This window comes from Pyricularia grisea (genome assembly GCF_004355905.1).
Source record: "Pyricularia grisea strain NI907 chromosome Unknown Pyricularia_grisea_NI907_Scaffold_2, whole genome shotgun sequence".
Taxonomy (NCBI): Eukaryota; Fungi; Ascomycota; class Sordariomycetes; order Magnaporthales; family Pyriculariaceae; genus Pyricularia; species Pyricularia grisea.
The window spans coordinates 6,962,113-6,982,886 of record NW_022156717.1 but is presented as its reverse complement, the minus strand read 5'-3'; the positions used below and the strand labels follow the sequence as shown (position 1 = coordinate 6,982,886).

Genomic DNA, 20,774 nt, shown 5'->3' with positions numbered 1-20,774 from the left:
GTTTTTTGAGAGTTTTTTTTTTTTTTGTCCATAGTATCTCAGCATTTGTAAACTACCTACCTTGGGGGTTCTCCTTTTTGGGTCTTTTTGTTCTTATTTTTCTTCTTCTCTTATTGAATCGCCTCTAGCTCCAAAGACTTTGAACCAAACATGTGGATAGGTGCTCAAGACTGACCCATGGATAGCAGCACCAAGCACAGACACTGGGGACCCGCCACAATATTCATCGGTCAAACATGAATGGACTCTAGAAACTATCCAGAGCTAGCTAGTGGTACGTAACACTATGTTGAAAAGGACTGCCAGTCCCGTTCAGAATGCATGAACCAATCCATCAACCTTTCAATCGAACCACATCGATACATTCTGGTATGTTTGTTATAGTTGCCACAGTATACCAGTCGGGCGGGAGCTTTGATGCCTTGATAGGCGGTGGGCGTGGGAACCCTTGCAAATTCGGCAAGCCACGGTCTACAAAAAAGGATAATGTACCTCCTGCTGCACCCGTGTCGTTAATGCATGCATGACTGCCTTGCGTGTACTTAGTATTTTGGCGTATTTTAAAAAAAAATCGTAAAAGAACTTGGTCGTAAACACCAGGGCTTTCCACGTTATTTCTGTTTGGCATCATCACAATTTCTTGAGAAAGCCTTACCGTGCTCGTTTTTTTTTTTTGTTCTTTTTTTTTTTTTTTTGCGATTCCGTCCGAACCACACAGCCCGCGGGGCCGTTGTGGACGCGCCTGATGCTTGGTCTACTCCGTAGCTCCAGGTAGTTCTGATGGGTTTACAACAGGTCGGGTAGCTCGCCCAGACTAGCACCTTGGCGGGCGGGTGCGGGTACGGAAGTGGACCAATTCACTGGGTCCCGGATGGGAGCCCACGAATGAGGACGTGTGTGGCTCATACAATGAAGAGACGTGGGAAAGTAGCCCGATCAAGGCTTGCAAGGGTTGTAAGGTTAGTGTAAAGATCAAGTAGCAAAACTTTTTCTACGAACGAATAAAGGTAAGGTAGGTAGATAACTAGGCAAAAAAAGGCCGCAAATCACAGGTCAGATTCGAATAACAACATGCTGCAGCGATCTCCAGGGGGGGACTCGAAAATCTCGGGAGCATGAGAATAGATGATGGGCCTGCTGAACGTATCAGTAATCTTAGATACGTTACCCTTGTACCTGGAGCAAAGTAGGTTGTTTCTGCAATGACATCCAATCCAAGTATGCAGGTATCCCGAAACAAGGGTGGGAAGATGGGCTGCTGGGATTGTTCAGCCAAACAAAATAAAAGGTAACCTAGAAAGGAAGAGGCGCTGGAAAGCTCCGCCCACAGCCTCAGCGTTCCTTTTCTCTGTAATTGAACTATGACCCCAATTTAGGATTGTGGTTTGTTGATCTGTTGGCTCCCCTTTCCTTTTACGATTTGCAAAAAACAGATAAGAGAGTGACAGTCCAAATTGTTTTGGTTGTTATTATTATTATTATTCTTTTTCTTATTGACCCCATCTACTATACGGACTCTTTTCATTGTGAACCCCACAAGCGCAGGGACCCCAACCAGCCCCTTCACACTTTGAATTTGCCATGGCCTACCGTAGTCTAATTCCCAAGCACAGATGCATGCGTTGGCCGATGTTGGGCAGAAAGTTGGGCCATTATTTTTCTTCTCTCTCTGGCTGCGCGCGCGTGGGCGGGACATTTCGTCCACTCTTTACGACATTGGCCGCCGCGTTGTGCGGCACGCCTTGCTATGTACCGTACCTACGGAGTACAGGACCTTCTCAGTGTGTGTGAGTGTGTGTGTGTGGGCGGGCGTTTGAACTCGTGGTACATGCCCATGCAAATATGAAAGTGTGCCACACCATATCCTTTTCGGACACGGCCCAAGCTGTACGGCGCTGGCCCCATAATCTAAAGGCCAGCACCTTGATTGGGAGGCGCGAACCTTGCTGGGATTGAGGCTACGCCGCCTGTCTGTCACCTCTCTAGCCTACCTCGATTATATTCTTCGCTGGACCGGACAAAAAAAAAAAGTCTACCCTACCACACCCGAATTGGTGGTCCTAGGTCGCCCGAGAACATTCGTGCGTCAAAGTGAGAAGAAAATGAGCAAGGGACGGCATAAGTTGTCGCTCGAGTCAGCCTTGTCCTCTGATGACCTTCTTCCCATTTCAGTCATAAAGTCGATGGTAGGCATACCCGGTCGTGGAATCGGTATTACCGGAGTTTATGGCAGATTTATGGCTAAGGGTTTTTTGTTAATGTATTTATTTATGTATTTGTGTCCACTTTTCCTTTGATACTAAGCAAGAAGCGAAGAGAGTGTGAAAAAAAAGAGAGAAAAAAAAAAAAGTCGCATACAACAAACCAGTTAATGGCGTGCTTTTGGTCAGAATCCCTTACCTCGCGTGAGAAGAGAGGTACGGCCCGTGACAGTGTCCGTTGCAAACAATCCTGTCGTCCATGCGCCCAACCACTGCTCATTGAGTCGCTGCGCCGGTGCATATGACTTCCTGGGGCCATACCTATAGATGACGGTGGCGCGTGTGTCACAAAACTTGGATGGCGCCGATTGTCTGTTGGTGTACGAATGTTATTAGTTCTAGTTCAATGGCTGTTTCGGGTGTTACAGGAGCATTTATGTTTTGGGCTTTCCCAAGGGGTAAAATTCTTAGGAGACTTTTTATCTCCTTTTTTTTTTCTTGACTGCGAATCAAACTACATCTCAGTAATATTATGTTATAACCCCCGGGGCGAAAATTGAAAGCGCCTTTTGCTATTGCGTCAATTCCCTACGGTTCTATATGTTTTATGGTAGACCACCAGACGTTTAATGTTCCCCATTTCTTGCTGCGTCCCCGTTGGTCTGAAACATTATCCCGATCAAACGGTGCATAAGCAGTCGTTGTTGGGACCAATTCTGTCCAACTTGAACAATCGGTCGAGATGGCTTTTTATTGTATTTATTTCTCCTTGAGTAGGTTCCAAGGAAATCTCGATCCATGCCATGTTTTCAATATCTAGCGTTAAAGATCAAGGCACAGGAAAAAAGGTTTGGCGAATGTGGGCTTGGAGGCTTGTGCGCGGTGAATAGAAATAACGAACGGCATGGATGTATAAATGGAAAGTTGATATTTTCGCAAAGCCCCATGGATTCTCCATAGAATACCCTTTAGAAGCATGAAGAGACAAACGCGTGAATATATGCCAATGTTCAATTACCAATTTTCTATGGCGATGTATAGAATGCATCAATTACTTGCAGGATATCATTCCGGTATATTAGTTACATGATCGAGATCCAAGAACACGTACTGTATGTACAGTAGCAAGTTCTTCCATTGCTCGATACCTGCAGCTGTTTAATAGTCTAACTATCGACACCATCCAGTAGGTCACAGGGTGGTGGATGCTGGCACGAGCTAAGTATTGCCAAGGGTGCGACGGTCGGCTCTGCGAGGGGTGCCTGGCCTAAACGTCACGGTGGGCAGGGGCAGGCAGCCCAGGCGACCAAGGCACATTGCAATAATCAGGCTCGCATGCACAACGGGGAGCAGTTTTGACAAGTCACACGATGGAACTGTAGGGAAGGGAAAAAAACAAAAAAATAAAAAAAACACAACGCCACCGATTGAATGGATGATGCTCCCACAACAGCAACAACACCAACAAGGCAGGGGAAAGGCGCGCCTGCATTGTATCACTATAAAGGCGTGTATAATATTGGCCTAATTGTCAATCTACCAGTACAGAAAGTACTTTAATCTAACTGTACCCCTCGTGTGGGATTTTCCTTCAGGATACTAGAACTAGTAAACTCGAGCAGCATTTGGGTTTTCTGGTTTTGCAAGGGGAGCGAGGGACCCTCAAAACCCTCGCTCTCTCTGAACCCCGGCTCAAAGACCCCTTGGATGGTGTGGATCTGGTTGGGTTGATGAGAATCATCGAAGGTACCGGTACATAACAGCTCTGTACCCGCCGCCCTCAAGTCAACAACGCGCAGGCGCCCGGTCAGGGTCGAGGGTGAGGCTTGATGTGGGGCACTTATGAACATCCTCATGATTGGCCACGACAACGGCAGGGTAGGCGGGCACAAGGATTTCATTCCATTCCATGGCTGCCAAATGCCGCCAGCCGCCCTGCATCTTCGTAACACCCCAAGGTACCGTAGGTAAAGTAGGTAAAGTAGCAAGAGTAGGTAGGTACCTTGAGTTTACTTTGGGTTGGGTGTACAACCGAAAATTTTTGGCACTTGCTGCAGGTGTCATTCATGAGTTGTCTATCGGAGGTTTTTCTCTCCTCCCGTCCCCAAGTTGACGGGCGAAGGAGCGGTGTGGGAAGCCAGTAGGATGTGTTGTGTTTGGTAACTATCAAAGGAAATAGCGGGCTTTTGCGATAGAAATTGGGTAAGTATCATTCCCTTTTCCTGTTGGATGGCTGCTTAAACGAGCAAAGAGATCGCCGACGGCTTGATGGGCAGCAGGTTTTGTTGTGCTGGACACCTCATGTCGCAAAGTCTATTTCTTGGGGTGTTGGTGTGGGTACAGATACGTACTCCATAGGTAAGGTAGGTTACGTAGGTAGGTACGTGGTAGTTGTTGTGGCCCGCCTTTTGATTGTGAGTTGGCTTTAATTTCAAGGCGCCATTTTGCTTCATTTTTGTTTCGTCATTGTTTCTATTTTTTGTTTAAAGAAGCTTGCGTTCACTTATTTCGACGTTCCCAGATTGACCACTTATTTGCTCTTGTAGGCATACATAATTATTCTTTTAGTTGGCGAGTTGGTTTAGAAGGCCGGGGGAGAGAAAAGGCATACATGGATTGCTGCTATTGCCAGACATCGGAAGCCTGATTCGTTGCCCTATGTGCCTAGAAGCCTAGCAACGGAGTTACGGTTAGTGAATGTTGGTGGTGGTGGTGGTGCTACCCAGCATGATCGACGTAAGATCCATGACCATCCTTCCTTCCTTGCGGCTGTCATCGTTCCTTTCCCAGGGGCTTTTTCTGTCCTTGGGGTGCAAAAAGAAAAGCAAGTCATCAATCCTATTGTGCTATTCTTCTTCTCATAACCCATTTTTCTTCTTTGACATAGCTTAACTCGCAAGTCTTCTCCCCTCCCCTTGGTCTTGTAATATTTTCTGACGATATCTTAAACTTTACGCGCATGCGTCCCGTGCGCATGGCCAGTCACCGCTTTGGCGTGGCGTGGCGTGGCGTGGCGGGCAGTCAGTCATTCTTACCAGCGTCGAGTATGTACATTACATAGTAAGCAACTTACCTACCTACTGACTGCGCCATATCCACAAGACGCAAATTTATCGGACAAACTTCACACACCTGATGAGATGAGAATTATGTACAGGCCTGCTAGCTATCCTTCCAGCCCATGATTTCTATGCATGTTTTGTCATCCCATGGTTACCAAGACACATACTCACGGTGAGAGAACCAATACGGATAAATTAAAGGCAACGCCAAATTACAAGTAGGTAGGTAGGTAGGTATGCACCATGGTAGACTGCGCAGGGCAGAAATAAGATTAGATGCTTTTTTTCTCTTTGAATTTCTACACCATACATCACACCTTACTTTGCTGGGTCCAAACGTGCAATAAAGCTGGGTTTGTTTTGGGTTATCGACTAGGTAGGTAGGTATTCATATCGGACTGTCCACTGGTTGTTAATCCCGTGGGTTCTGCCCATACGTAGTCGGTAGGGCTGATGGCAGTGCATCGCATCTTACATGACATACGTGGTATATCTCCGCTGGTGCAAAACCGACAGGTTACAGCTCCGATAAGGAAACATTCGTGGAAGTAAAATTTATTGGGCTGGCAAAGCTATGTAATGTATTATTAGAGGCTTGCTTTCACACAGAAAAAAAAAAGGGTATTTCTCCCCCACCTCTCAGACAAAAGGACTGAGGTGGATCGCTTTGTCTCAGAGGTTACAGAATAAGGCGACATATTCTGCGGGGCGAAACGGGATGGGCCACCACCACCGGCCGAAAATAAATTAACTCTTCGCACTGTACTAAACAAGCTACTACGCTGGCTGCAAGGCGGGTTGGTGCAGCAAATGATGTCTTGTTGACCAGTACCGTACCAATTAATCATTACCTAAGGTAACTTTTCCATTACCAGGCTACAGTATCTATCAACTATCAAAGGTAGGTAGGTACCTCCCCTCTTACCGCCTACCCGCAGCGTGTCATTACTCGTTCTACCTACCTTACCTACTACCTAAGGTAGGTGGTACTCAACCTATCATAGCTTGCTAATTGATTCCATCTGTTTGCCTTAACATAATTAGATGCTAAGTCGAACAAGAATCACTGCTGCAGGATTCTGTGCACAGTTGTCATCTCCTTCTAGAACTAGACTACGGCCAGGATTTCGAATTGAACCTTTTTCCTCATTCCGCCAGCAGCTATTCTTTACCACCTCGATACGCACCATGGCTCCTCCAAAGTCGGCACATGAGTTCTTGGACTTTGTCAACGCCTCCCCCACACGTGAGTCCCCCGTGATCATCATTTCCGTTGTTGATCAAAGCAAGAAGAAAATGGAAAATGCCGACACATTGCGAAAGTAGGTAGATAAGACATTAAGAGAACCCCAAAGGACTAACCAGTAATCATCATGTCTCCCCCGCCCTGCAGCCTACCATGCCGTCGCCACGTCGGCCTCGCTGCTCGAAAAAGCCGGCTTCGAGCTGATCAAGGAGCGTGACAACTGGTCACACTCCCTGCGTCCCGGCGGCAAGTACTACCTCACCCGCAATGGCTCTAGCATTGTGGCCTTCGCCATAGGTGCCAAATGGCGCCCGGGGAACCCATTTGCCATGGTTGGAGCCCACACCGACTCGCCCTGTCTCCGCATCAAGCCCGTCAGCCGCAAGACAAACTCGGGCTTCCTGCAGGTAGGCGTCGAGACGTACGGTGGCGGGCTCTGGCACACTTGGTTCGACCGTGACCTGAGCATCGCTGGCCGCGCCCTCGTCCGCGACGGCGAGGGCCGCTTCGCCCAGCGCCTCGTCAAGGTCGACAGGCCCATTCTCCGCATCCCGACCCTGGCCATCCACCTCAACCGCGCCTCCGAGTTCAACCCCAACAAGGAGACGGAGCTGTTCCCCATCGCTGGCCTCGTCGCCGCCGAGCTGAACCGCACCGGTGCCTCGGCTGCCAGCAGCAGCAAGGACGACGGGTCCGCCGATGCCGCCAAGGAGGGCGACTACCAGCCTCTCAAGGCCATGACGGAGCGCCACCACCCCTACATTGTCGATATCGTAGCGGAGCATGTAGGCGTGGCTGTCGACGATGTCGTCGACTTTGAGCTCGTCCTGTACGACACGCAAAAGTCGTGCCTCGGCGGCCTCAACGATGAGTTCATATACTCTGCCCGCCTCGACAACCTCAACATGACCTTCTGCAGCGTCATGGGTCTGATCGAGTCAGTAAAGTCGCAGGAAAGCCTCGACTCAGACTCATGCATCCGCCTCATCTCATGCTTCGACCATGAGGAGATTGGGTCCACCTCGAGCCAGGGTGCCGACTCAAACCTTCTCCCGGCCGTCATGCGCCGCCTCTGCGCCGTGCCGGCCTCGCGCTTCGACGACGCCTCGAGCGACAAGTCGTACCACAAGGTCGAGGGTGAGGACGACTCGACCACGGCCACAGCCTTTGAGCAGTCCCTCGCCACGTCCTTCCTCATCTCGGCCGACATGGCCCACTCGGTTCACCCAAACTATGCCCAAAAGTACGAGAGCAACCACTCGCCCGAGATGAACAAGGGCACAGTCATCAAGGTCAACGCCAACCAGAGGTACGCCACCAACTCTCCCGGCATCGTGCTGCTGCAGGAGTCGGCCAAGCTCGCCGCCGTCCCGCTGCAGCTCTTCGTTGTGAGGAACGACTCGCCGTGCGGCAGCACCATCGGTCCCATGCTCTCGGCCAAGACGGGCATCCGTACCCTCGACCTGGGCAACCCGCAGCTGAGCATGCACAGCATTCGCGAGACGGGAGGGTCCTACGATGTGGAGCACTCGATTCGTTTGTTCGAGGCATTCTTGAGCAACTATTCCAAGCTCGAGCCCAAGATACTCGTAGATTAGAGTTTCTTTTAAAGTTTATCCACAGGGTGAATCTCGGGACGGATAGTGCTGTGTGGCTAGGCCTGTAGGTATTAGTTAGCCACTCAATAAAGCTCTATTGCAGACACGACAGCTCTATGTATGTTCATCGGGAATGTGCTGTTTTGGCTGGACTCCTGCCAAGGACGTATTATGCTTGGTCTCAAGTTGATGACCGGGCCCTCCACCCATTATTTACTGCTTCGGCTGTGAGAGGCACACCACACTCTATCCATGTAACACAGTTGATCTCGATCGAGGGAACCCGATTTTGAGCGACCTAACCAACTCGGCAACTACATCTCCTGGACACGTCTATTGAAAGTGTTTTATATAATACGTTAGGCCAAATGTGGCACAATCTTTGTTTCTTTTATCTTTCCTAACTCGCCAGTCAAAAGCGCCGCTTGGAATATGTTCAAAAGAAGAAAAAAAATGTCAAATTTCAAGTAGGGATATTCCGCCTCCACAACCTACACATCCGTCCTCATTATCATTGAAATACCTGACACCTACGCCCCGTCAATCTGCCATACGGAGCTTCCTACCTACGGTTCTTGATTAGGTTCTGTAGGTAGTTTCCAAACGTCTTCTTATCCGTCGAAGTCGTCATGCATCGAAGGAATTCGGTACCGTCGATGCCCAGCGCAGGAAACAGTGAGGACTGGAGATGGCTGATAAAGGCATCGCCCGTTTTCACGTAAATGGCCTGCTCCAATGCTGCTATCTCGTTGAGCACCTGCTTGGACTGAGCATCCTTGCTAGGGTTGAACTGCGGATCTTGCAGCACCTCGAAGCAGACCGGGTGGAAGCGTTCAATCATGAATTGGTCGAAGCCCGGAATTGCCGGGGTCGGGGCGCCCGTCGGCGCCGATGGATTGGCAGAGATGTTGGCAACATCCGGGCCTCCCCAGACGGCCACGATCCTGTACAAGGTGCAGAAAGCAAGACGACTAGCTACCATGTTGACATGGCCACTCGTCTTGGCCAAAGTCACAACGGATGAGATGATCGACTCGAAGAAGCCCTGGTTCGTCTCACTGACCAGAACTGCCCCCAAATCATTGTCGAGGATGATCTGCAGGAAAGTGAGATATTCCCTCCTCAGCTCCCCCAGTTGGATCTCATCGTCGGTGCCGGTGATGGGTTCTGCGAGTCCTCCAAAAACTCGCTGTAGAAGTGGGGTGAGTAGCAAGTTGAGAACATCAGAAATCTCCGTCTTGAACCCGTACACGACCTGGTCTAGCAGACGAAGGAACATGGCCATCTCATCCTTGGACGAACTTTGTGACAGGAGACCCTCGATCCACTGCGGAAGTTGTGGAAGCACGGCCGAGCCAAGCACGTTGAGGAGTTTGGAAAAGGCCGAGCGGCAGGCGGCGCGGATATCCATACGAGAATTGAGCTGCCCGAGGGCAATCAGAATGGCCTCGGCCGCCCTGGCAAACTCGGCAGATACAAGCTTGTCGGGCGTCTGCCGCTGGTGTCCTGGCTTCGCATGATCACCAAAGCCGTGGGCCAAAGTACCTAACGCCATGATGACGTGGTGGATCTGTAGAATGGCTTGTGCATCACCCGATTTGGCTTTCTCCAGATGGTTCTCCATGTCTCTGAATAATGGCTCCATTACTGACCTTGCATACAAAGCCTGCTTGTCGACCGGGGTGGCCGAGGTGGATGAAATGTAGCCAATTGCCTCAAACAGGTACAATTGGCTGTTGAAGATGGCGTCGGCTGAGTTGTCGGTTTGGTCCGAAGACATGTCATCCTCGGAGCCGTCTTCCGCAGAAACCTCGGCCTTGATAGGCAGAAGATCTGCGATCGACTGTATTATCGTCTCGGCTACGTTGCCAACCTGAGCGCGCAACTGCTTCACAAACCTGTGAAACAGATACCAGGACCGCACTCGAAACCTTGTGAGATCGTAATGGACCAAACGAACAAAGTTCTCCAGCACTCGAGGAATGTAGGAATGGTTGGTCTCGAAGAAGACGCAGTAACGAACACAGACCTCCATGTACTGGAGCAGAACTGCTGGATGGGGAAAGTCGGCGATGGCTTTACCATGGCCAAGTTAGCTTCCAAGTTGAACATTGGTTTCGACAGAATAAAACCAAGTGGCCACTTACATGATTCTACCAGCTTGCGCATAATAACATTCAGCCTCTCCGCAGCATTGCTTGATGGTTGACTCTTGGCGGCCAACCCTTGATTGGGCAAAGCCAATTCCCCAAACTGGAGCAGTTCGTGCAGCGCGAGATCTATGTCCCGCCAGTCCATCTGTGCACCTCTCTCGTCAAGGTTCTGCAGCGTAGTTGCTACAAGATTGCTCATGACGTCGATGAACAAATTCTCATCCACAGCTGCTACACTCTTTTGGAGGTTCTGCAGGCGCTTACGTAACTCAAGGAAGTCGGCCTCCTCCTCGGCTTCTTCGCCTTCAAACCAGTGCGACGTCTCGTCGAATCGCATCTTGGCGACAATGGCGTCCATGATAGGGCGCAGCATTTCTCTGTAGGTATCGGGTAGCTCGGGTACCTTGCGCAGAAACGTAAGGATATCTGTCAGGGACGGGATGACGGTTGAGCAGACTTCGTCGTATTCATCCGAGAAAAGACGTAGCAGCAGTGGCAAGAAATCTTGCAAATGCTGTCCAGCCTTCGCTCGTGACTCCTCTCCTATAGATCCGTCCTCTAGAACCTTGACAACGTCCGTAACGACCACATTGACCAACTTTGCCACAGATTCTGCCAGGTCACTATCGTATCGGTGGGTACCACGGAACTGGCTGAGGGGTGGGCTGGCGACCAGCTCTGAGATGATTTGACGCAGGTTCAAGAAGCTGATGAGTTCCGTCTTGTCCACAGGCTTCATTTTCTTGCCTGCTATCTCAGTGAACGCCTCGATCGCTGCATCTCGGACCATGTCTGCTCCACCTTGGGCGTTTACACGCCCGATGAGCGGGAACAGCAAGTTGAGCATGTCCTGGGTGATTACCAGGGATATGTCGATCCAGCTGACCCACTTGGCCATAACCTTTAGTGTGTGCTCCAGGATAGCGTCGTCCCGTCCGGTATACTGCGAGAGCAAGTCCTGCCACGACTCGACCACCATCCGCATGTCCCTTTCTCTAATGGCATCCTTGAGCTCAGCGTTACGCTTGCCTTCGTTGCCCTGGCGGGCCAGCATGTTGTCGGCGATTTCATCGTGTACGGAGCCTAGGATTCGCAGGTACAGAGTAACACCCCGGACGTTGTCCCTCTGGCGAGGATTGCCCTCCGACGAAGCCGTCAGGGCAAGAAAGTCCGAGAGGAAAGTTTCCCAGCCTGATTTATACAAGTGTGCAAACAGATATGTCAAAGTCTGTGTGAGCTTGTTCTGCAAGCTGGGAACGTCTGGCTCATCCTGGGCACCCGGGCCGTAAGTTCGCCTGACATAGTCGAGCAGAGAATCCTTGAGGAACGCGAGGCTGGCAGCATCGAGCTGCTGGACTTGCACGGCCAGGTTGACAATCTCGAGAGACACAAGACGAACCACGTCGGCCGATCGCGGTGACTTGGTAAAAAGGGTCGAGCATATGTGCCAAGCAGAGGGGTCTGCTCGAAGCTGCTGCAAGAACTCGAAGGCTTGGCTTTTCAGAGAGGGGTCGGACTGAGGGTCCCAGGCTATTTGGATCGCGTTCTCGATCTACAGCGACCGTCGAGGCAACCACGTTAGCCACACATTTTGACTCTCGTGCGTCGTGTCGACACCAACTGTGCCGCTTGAACTGCTTGTAGTGAGATAAAAGACAAGCAGACAAAGATACAACCCTTACCTGCGCATCCATATTGCCTGGTTACGCCACAGCCGGCGAGGAATGGGAATAAGTAGTTTCGAGAAGGAGAATGGCGAATCGGCGAGTATTTTGCCTCGTAGAGATTGGGGGTTTCCAGTTTTAGATTATCCAGGTTAGTCAGCTGCGGTTGAACGGCAGCCCTTTGCTAGTTCATCCAGCATAGTTGGAGCTCTCGGGCGGTGAAGTTGAGGCGACTACCTCCGCGCGCACATGTCTGATAGACACAAGCTGGAGGGAGGTAACGTGGGACTTTTTGCACTGGGGGAGATTATGCAAAGCTTCGGGCTCGGCACTAAAAAAAAAAAAAAAAAAAAAAAAAAAAAAAAAATAAGAGGGCGGGGGGTTGGATGGATAAAATTCGCGAGGAAGTCGGGGACAGAACAAGTCAACCGATGTATCGACGCTTTGATCAAGTTGCAGACCGTTTGCACATAAGTTGGTGATCGAGATTTTATTTTATTTTATGAAAGAGCAAACCCCCCTCTAAGTCGTGCGAGACTGCGGGAAATGATGCGACTAGGAAATATCCTTGACTACCTTAGGTACTGTAGGGTTGACGTTTGATTTTGTTCTTTTTGCTGGTCCCAAAGGCGGGGCACTTACTGCCTGCCACTTCGTCACGCGTGGAATTTTTGTTGTTAGGCCAGGTCAGGTACCTTCCACTACGTAAGTAAGTGCCCGCGCACAAGTTCCCGTCCCACACCCCGCCAAAGGCGGTTCCACATTTGATCATGGCAGCACCCGTACATGGGTGCAAAATTGTTCACTGGAATGGGTTAGAACCGACATGTGTCTGTATGCCACTTTAGGAAATTCACAAATAATGGACATATCCGTATACCGTAGACAGACCAGAGCAAGTCAACCGACAAGTCAAACATTTTGAACAACAAATGTTACGAATGAATAATAAAAAAAGGGTATTTATTTTTTGTGGACTGGTGGCAGTCCTCCCATTACGGGGTGATTATTGATGCATTTCGTGACCAGTCATTTCCTGAAATTCTCCTAAGAGACTCCTTCCCCTTCATCCTGAAGCATGACGACCCAATTGTTCCGTGCAAGTTTACGAGGTCTTCTTCTTCTTTTTGGGAGGCTTCTCTGTCGATTTCTCCTCATCATCGTCGTCGTCATCATCGTCTTTACCACGTCCACCCTTGCCTCCATCACTCTCTTCATCGGAGCCAGTTCCCGAACTCTCGTGATCAGAGTCGTATTCCTCAGCGACGTCACTTTCCGATTCGGTCTGGAAGTCCTCGTCCACACTCTCCTCGTCCTCATCGGCTGAGCCCCGATCAGCCTTGGGTCCCACTTCGTCGTCCGAGGATACCATCGCCTGGTCGCGCATAGCGGCCAAGAGGTTGGCATCCTCGTCGATCTCGTTCTTAACCCGCAGCTCCTTGGCCTGGAAAAATGTCTCTAGGGCCTTGAGGTCCTCACGGTTAATGTTGCTGAACTGCGACGAGCCGCCGCCCTTCATGTGAATCGTGATGTCGAATGTCTGCGTGGCCGATACTGCGCCGCCCACACGTGAAAAGGTGACGGACTGCGTCTGCTCGTACGAGATGTATGTTGCCGGCTTTGGCACGAACATAAAGGCCTTCTCCAGGCAGTACAGGAACCCCTCGCTTGCCTTGATGGCGCATTTGATGCCGAGCTGGCCACGATGTCTGTGAGGTAAAAGTCAGTAAATGTCCCGAATACTCTGACCTGTACTCGATCGGGATTTCATCTTACGTCTGGAAGCCCTTTGCTGGGGCCGTTATCTTCTTGTTGGCCAGACCCCTGAAGATGTAGGTAACGACCTGGTGTAGTGGTTGCTCGTAGTGGCCCTGAAGCTTGTCCTTGTACTTTCCGTTCAACTCCTCCTCGGCCAGGTTGAGATCCAGCGTGACCTCTTCGTCCCTCTTGAACTGCATTACAATGAAGGGATAGCGGGTCTGGCCCTGGCGCAAAGGAGGATCCAAACCGATGCAAATGAGGAAATGCATCTCATCAGGCTTTGGAAGCACCATGAATTTCTTGATAGAGTCGTACTGCAGCTTGTAGTCGTACGTCTTGCCTCGCAACCGAAATGATGAATCGTACATGTCGATATCGAAACGACCTCTGATCACGAATGTCAGCGAAAATCACCCCTAAAGTAGGGGAAAGCCCATAGGCGGCTCTGGGATGGACAAACCTTGGCGTAAGGTGCAGGACGTCCAGAAACGTGGCGATGGTGTCTCCGGCGGTCTCGCCAATGTCCGCCTTCTCGATCAGCGTATCATAGAAGAGCGTGACGGCATTCTTCTCCTCCTCGTCCGCATCACTGCCGGCGTCTTCACCCTCGGCCTCCTTTCTCGTCGTCGTGCCGGGGATGTAGAACCTGATCTCGGTGAGCTGGTCTTTGCTCGCCGTAGGCTTCTTCTCCTTCTCACCATCCACGCCGAACTCGACCGCAATCTCATTGCGGCCCGCCAGGTTCGTGTTTGAGATCTCCGAGTAAGGCACCTCGAACGAGGGCCGGTTCTGAACGTTGAAGGTGAGCTCCGCCTTGCCGAATTCCGCCTTGCCCCAGTTCCAGCCGCGCAACGAGTGCTCCTTGTTCTCCAGGTTGTGACTGTACCAGTTTTTGAAAATTTTGCTCAGGCGCTCGTAGTCCTGCGACCGCACACAAAAAGAACCGTCAGCAGATGATCTCTTCGCTTAATTTGTTGGGCTGCTGCACGCCTGTTTGGGGATTGCGCTTACCTCTTGCTGAAACCCATCCAGTTGAATGAGACCTGAATTGCGCTGAAGGATTTTGAGCTGGTAACCTTTTGCTGCTCGGCTCCAGTTTGCGCCACCGATGTTGCTTTGGTCGAGCGTGAAAGCATCACCGCCGCCGGCAGGCTTCCAACCGAGACCGTTCTCAGCGAACCTACATTTTCCCGACTCCCTTGAGAGGTCGAGATAGATATTGTCGAAGCTCTCACTAATGATACCCATATTCGTCAGTCTTCCGATCAGATATGACGAGCGGCGCTCATGCAATCTCTAAGGGATAGTTCGGTGGGCGCGTGGGCAGAATAGTTACATACACGACAGACATGTTTTTTTCTTGTTCTTTTTTTGTGCGCAAACAGTGCGCCCGTGTTTATATCCTTCACAACCGATGTTTGAGTGATATCGATTGATCCGAAGCTCGATAATGATTGCGGGTCGCGGTTGAGGTTTGGTGGTTGATGGGTAGGCAAGTAGCTTGTGAGGAATGCCTTGCTGCACTCTAAATTTCATGGCAGGTCGCGTCGGCAACGGAATTTGGCAATCGAGTGGACGCGACTTTAATGGAAGACCCACATTTTATTCAACAACCTGACATGGATTTCTTTACCGTTGCCATTTCACATGACAATCTTAATTACAACTACATCATCAAGCTTGCCCTACCCTAAGACTATCATTTAGCTCTAGAAATAGCTTTCGATAAGCTGTTCGGACGAGATCAAAATATAACTCATGTCTGAAGAGCAAACATTATCTAAAAAAAAAAATCCATTGTAGCTGTATTTTAAACAACTCCGATCCTCCGCCTCACTTGTAATTCAGCTCCGGGTTTGCTCGAAAGTTACACTGGCACCTACACTCAGGAACAGGACACTCGGCGTGCCTTGCAAACCACTGCCGTGCGTGGTCCAGATGTAGCACGTGTTCACACTTGAGGCAGAAGGTCGGGAATCGTGCGGCAAGCTTGACCTCTGGGTCCGCAGACGTCTCGGGCTTGTCCGAGCGCGGCATGCCGACAATCTCTAGACAGACGACACAGCGAGGCAGGTGACGCTTGCATGTGGGGCAACTGATTCCGGCGCTGACCATCTTGGCCGTCAATGGGTTCTGCTGCTCTGAGCTCGCACCTGAAGCAGGTGCCACGACGGCAGCGCCCCTAGACATGGACATCTCCGCGTCGCAGTAGATGCACCGCAGCGCGATCTGTCGGAACGGTGGACTGATGGTCGGCTGGCCATCTCGTTTACTTTTCTTGGTGCTCTCAACCTCGAACTTGGTACGTTGAAAGTACGCCTTGTGCCTTTGCAGATATGCCCGGTAGGCTTTGCGCCACGCTGCGCAGCGGTAGTCGTCGACGTACCGGGGTGCACAGATGGACATGATGAGGATCGCGCTCTGCACGTCATGGAACTTCTGCACATACTTGGCCAAGATTTCAACCATGTTGTCAGTGATTCCAGTGAGCACGATACCCGAGATATCTCCCGTTTCGATGACATCCCGAACCTCGGCGGTCAGCCACTGTGACAGCTCCTCGTCATTCAGATATCTGACTGCAACGTATACCCTCTCGCGCAATGGTAGAGAACGTTGATTTGCAATGGTGAGCCAGCCCCGAGTAGCAATCAGAGACGATATTGCCCTTAAATATGGATCTTTCTGGGAAGCTATATTCTCGTCAAAGTCGAGATGTTCTTTGGCAAGATCGTTATCACCCCGCATCATGAGCTGAAGCGCCAGAGAGACGAACATTAGTTCCGGGTGTTCGGCACTCGCCCTTTTCAGCAGTTTTATTGCATTTTTTGTCTCTCCTCTGAACAATGCATGGGCCGTAGTCATAGTATGCCAGGTACTGGTCTTCTCCGAGGCTGGAGTCTGCTCAAACTCCAACAGGTCGATGGGACCTGATCGGCCCCAGCCACATATTGCCAAGCATAGACGCCGATGATGTGGCTTTTTGGTTTCGGCGCTATCGAATTTGGGAAGTGCCTGTTTCGAACAAATGGTGCTGATGCTCCGCTCCCAGGCTGCGGAGTCTGGTAATGGAGCGCCGCCATCAACCAATCTGTTTGAAGGTTTGTTCCCTGTTCATATCAGGTCAGTATAATACACGAGGTCTGTTTTTATGAACAAGGACCGAAAAGTCTCACCGAGGTCGCCGAACCATATTGTAGCAACTCCCATGTAGCTCAAGTCCAAGGGTGCGGCCGTCATCCCGCTATCCTGAGCAGCATCCTCAGCACCTGCATACTAGTTAGCCAGGCTCAGAACTTGATTGTATGAAACGTATCTCACCTGCAATCCACGCCCATGTGTCTCTCAGCCAAGGATCGTCGGCTACAATCTTGCGGTTTCTTTCGCAGTCAAAGAGATACATCTCTTTCGCTCTCCAGAGCATAACATGGTCGATAAAGATCTGAGCCTCGCTTGGAAACCCAAGAGTGAACATTGTCGTAGCGAGAAGCTGCTCGTGACGTTCGCGGTAGGTAATTGGATGTTCGCCATCATGGGTGAGAGGGTGCAGAGACTTTTCGGTGTTCCTCGAGGGCACGTCTCTTTGAAGTCCATTTGAGGGGAGAGTGGTTTTTGCATATTCTCTTAATATCCTTAATTTTTCCGCTACGGTTGTGGCTTCCCTGAATGAGTCTGGGAGCGGCGGAGAGTCTTCTGCTTCTACATCTCTCAGGTGATAGCCATCATGAATTGGAGACTGCAGCACACTGGCAACCACAGCTTGTGCATCCGGCTTGGGCTCCTGAAACAGGGGTATTTCGGAAAGTTCGTCCTGCACTATCTTCGGAGCAAGAATCTCCTTGGCTTCTTGAGGCTCAAACTGTACAAGATCATGATGATTGCCACCGCCTGGGATTGTCAGCGCTAAGACATAAAAAAAAAAAAAGCTTTACGCGGTCTGCTTCAGGAATCCTTACTCTCTAATCCTCTGTTTGGGGCCTGCCATGGGGACAGTTTATACGGGTAAGAATTTGTGAAGGACGGGACCTCCAATATCTCAAAGTCACTGTTGGCTCGTAGCACCAACAACCTAGGCTGCTGTGCAGCATTTGAGTTCGTGACCCAATCAAAAGACACGATTCGTTCGTTCTGCTTGGCGGGATCCCAGAACTTGCTATCCATTTCATTAGATTTGTTCACCTCCAAGAGTTCAGGGCTGCCATCGACCCTGTAGTTCTCGTCGAGACGTTCGGGACTTGTCGACATGACTTTCAGCTGGCCGGTCCGGGATAGGACTGCAAGCATGCCTCGCCTGTCTCTACAGTACCGCATAGACCTGATGAAGGAGGTGGTGATGTCACCCAAGCTGTCGTTTGACTCGAGTCCCAGAGCATTGTTAAGCTGCAACGCACCGCCCCATGGGAAAGATGGCTGATCCTCCGTGGCTGTGGTGTAGGACGGAGAGGCATGGAACCTGCTGGTTGCGCGGCGGTCCCAGACCATGATTCCGGGATTGTCAAGAACCGATGAAGCAAAATAGTTGGGGTCCGCATAATCAATTGCAAGATTATTACAGCAATGGGTCCGGAAAGTTGTCGCTCCCGACGATGGATCTGCGGAACGGGGACACAGAACTTAGTCTCACACTATTCACAGAAAACCGACCGTCAAAAGCCACCTTACGACATGGTACGAAGTGAACTTACCACGAAGATCGTGAATCCGCAGACCATCTCGCTTGGCGCCTATGACCAGCGTGTTTGGATTGTCCTCGAAGAACTTGACGCTCGATACAGAAACGCCCATTTCATTCTTGTAGACAGGGTTGGGGAACTTCAAGCCGTCGGGCAACCCTCTAGGATTCGCCTGGGTAATGCTGTCTAGCTGGCTTACATCCCACACGTAGAGACTGTGGTCACCTCGTGCCCTCTCCAGGCCAACCGCCAACTTGCCATTGGTGTTAAAAGCCACGGCCTGGCAAGTTCGAGGCGCTCTAGGCCTGATGGCCGACATGGCCTTGGACTCGCCATCGATCCTCAGTATGTTGACATCGCCGCTCGAATTACCCACGGCCAGGATATCCGGCAGTGTAGGTGACCAGTCGTAGGTCGTCAACAGAGGGATGTTGTCGTACGTGAAGAGCTTTTTGCGGTCGAATGCACCATTTCTGGCGTGACCGGTTGGCTGATAGATATCAACTCTTGGGTTCTGGAGACTGACATGGAGAAAATAGTCTCGCGCAGCGCTTGGATACCATTTTATCAGCCCTGGTTCTGGCCGGTCAGCCATGGCTAGGAGGGATCCCCTAGTAAGCGGGGGACGGGATTTTCACGTTCAATGGAATCGTGCACATCAAATCCCTTGGTCGTGATATTTTCTTATAAGTCGTGGGTCGGATGATGACCCATAATCAGAGGTGTCCACCCGGGTGTGTGAATAACCATATGCCTGTCCAGAACTCTCTCTCTCTCTCTCTCTCTCTTTCTCTTTCTCTTTCTCTCTACTGTTGATCAGCAATGGCGCGACTGAGTCTAGATAAACGCGCACATCGCAGTCCCCTTGAGCTGAGAATTCTGGTGAAAGTAGTCTGTGGTATCTCACCGACGTCTGAGAGCCTGAGTGAGAAAAATAAAATAAAAATGATTTGGTTTGATTTTTTGTTGGTAAGTGCAAGTTGATGCAACATACTAAGAGCAAGCTTAGGTAGGTTAGGTTGAGTGTAAGGATGCAGCTGCGTTCCGGGTAGGTCAGCTCGAGGACTGCCCACAGTACAAGGGTATTCCAGTGGGGAACATCAGATGCGGGGGAGATAAGATAAGGGGGCCAACATAGATGGAATTTTTGATCATTGCTACACAGGCAGGTAGGTACCTACGTATCCTCACAACAGAAAAACTATTGCGACAAATCGACCATTGAGGAACAACAAAGCAAACACACTTGGCCCTGTCCGAAATTTTAACTTCAGCCCCCTGAGATCTGGACAAAGCAAGAAACAACATTAGCTGGCAACCCAACCGGAAGTTAAAAATGGGCATCAAACGACCTCATGCATCAGTCGACGACATTCACCCCGATCGTGCCAGCCGCATAGAAGGTGGCCCTGCACAAAAAAAATACAAGCAAGCCCGAAAGAGCCAGGTAGACGCAGATGGCTCGCTGGCGGCGGTCAAAAAGCGGGCGAGGAACATTGAGCGCACCCTGTCGAGGCAGGGCGCCTCAGAGATGCCGCCCAACGTGCGCGCAGAGCTGGAGCGCGAGATGTCTGCCCTCAAGTACAGGATAGAGAGCCTCCAGGAGAAGAAGCATAGGAGCCAGATGATTGGCAAATACCACATGGTTCGGTTTTTTGGTTCGTTTTGTTCCCATGGCGCGGTTCTTATGACCCAGTCATTCATTCCCCTTAAATCCTTTGGGAAAACGTTTTGCTGACAGTCTTTTTTTTCTGTTTACGAACAAACAGAGCGCAAAAAGGCGCAAAAACTCGTCAAGTATGTGCGCAAGAAGCTTGACCAGGCCGAAGATCCGGAGCAGATTACCGAACTGAAGAAGGACCTGCACACCGCCCAAGTCGATGTTAATTACGCCATTTACTTTCCATTCCTCGAGCGATACGTCAGTCTCTATCCAAACGCGGACAAGTCAGAGGACCAGTCAGACGCGAAATTGGCCTTGCTGCGCTCAGAAAGGCATCCCATATGGACAGAGATTGAGCAGGCTATGGAATCTGGACCGACTGCGCTGCAACAGCTGCAAAATCGAAAATCAGCCAAAGCCGCCACGAAGGCAAACAAATTCGAAACTGCTAGCAAATCTCGTCCGGAAAAGGTGTCGGGAGAAGCGTCAGAAAAGAAGGCCAAGATAACCGATACCAAGAACTCCAAACGGTCTTCAAAGGCCCAATTAGATGAGAAGGAGGAGGAGGACGGGGATGAGAGTGATACTGGATTCTTCAATTAGCCTGCAAAGGCGTTTTCTGTACAACTTGTCCAAGCGAATGATCAATTTTCTGTTGTTAGCACTTTATTATACCCCAAGATGAATTGTCTACCTTCCAGTCGTGGCAAACAATCTGCAAAGCATGTATATATATGTTCAAAGCAAAAGGGC

General features: G+C 50.5%; 6 protein-coding genes across 6 annotated transcripts; 3 read left to right on the top strand and 3 right to left on the bottom strand.

The window, feature by feature from the left end:
• Positions 1–3,419: 3,419 nt before the first annotated feature.
• Positions 3,420–3,560, top strand: PgNI_04648 (uncharacterized protein; the record flags this gene model as incomplete). The annotated part of the gene is made up of 1 exon (XM_031124692.1): positions 3,420–3,560. A coding segment is annotated over one exon (141 nt), but the record flags the coding sequence as incomplete, so codon positions are not given.
• A 2,365-nt stretch (positions 3,561–5,925) lies between these two features.
• On the top strand, positions 5,926–8,107 carry PgNI_04647 (uncharacterized protein; the record flags this gene model as incomplete). Its single annotated transcript, XM_031124691.1, has 3 exons — positions 5,926–6,164; positions 6,308–6,509; positions 6,657–8,107. Exons 2-3 carry the CDS (start codon positions 6,308–6,310, stop codon positions 8,105–8,107), a joined length of 1,653 nt encoding a protein of 550 aa, XP_030985015.1. The 5' UTR covers positions 5,926–6,164.
• Positions 8,108–8,374: 267 nt separating this feature from the next.
• PgNI_04646 (uncharacterized protein) lies at positions 8,375–12,221 on the bottom strand. Its single transcript, XM_031124690.1, has 3 exons — positions 11,943–12,221; positions 10,255–11,812; positions 8,375–10,183 (listed from the first exon to the last, which is right to left on the bottom strand). The coding sequence occupies exons 1-3, from the start codon at positions 11,952–11,954 to the stop codon at positions 8,670–8,672; spliced, it is 3,084 nt and encodes a 1,027-aa protein (XP_030983985.1). The 5' UTR covers positions 11,955–12,221; the 3' UTR covers positions 8,375–8,669.
• A 649-nt stretch (positions 12,222–12,870) lies between these two features.
• PgNI_04645 (uncharacterized protein) lies at positions 12,871–15,188 on the bottom strand. Its single transcript, XM_031124689.1, has 5 exons — positions 15,026–15,188; positions 14,697–14,919; positions 14,146–14,606; positions 13,701–14,072; positions 12,871–13,633 (listed from the first exon to the last, which is right to left on the bottom strand). Exons 1-5 carry the CDS (start codon positions 15,034–15,036, stop codon positions 13,030–13,032), a joined length of 1,671 nt encoding a protein of 556 aa, XP_030985009.1. The 5' UTR covers positions 15,037–15,188; the 3' UTR covers positions 12,871–13,029.
• Positions 15,189–15,368: 180 nt separating this feature from the next.
• On the bottom strand, positions 15,369–18,953 carry PgNI_04644 (uncharacterized protein; the record flags this gene model as incomplete). Its single annotated transcript, XM_031124688.1, has 5 exons — positions 15,369–16,795; positions 16,862–16,954; positions 17,007–17,573; positions 17,642–18,277; positions 18,371–18,953. 5 exons carry the CDS (start codon positions 18,951–18,953, stop codon positions 15,519–15,521), a joined length of 3,156 nt encoding a protein of 1,051 aa, XP_030985014.1. The 3' UTR covers positions 15,369–15,518.
• Positions 18,954–19,573: 620 nt separating this feature from the next.
• PgNI_04643 (uncharacterized protein) lies at positions 19,574–20,713 on the top strand. Its single transcript, XM_031124687.1, has 2 exons — positions 19,574–20,016; positions 20,128–20,713. Exons 1-2 carry the CDS (start codon positions 19,695–19,697, stop codon positions 20,622–20,624), a joined length of 819 nt encoding a protein of 272 aa, XP_030985005.1. The 5' UTR covers positions 19,574–19,694; the 3' UTR covers positions 20,625–20,713.
• Positions 20,714–20,774: the final 61 nt, after the last annotated feature.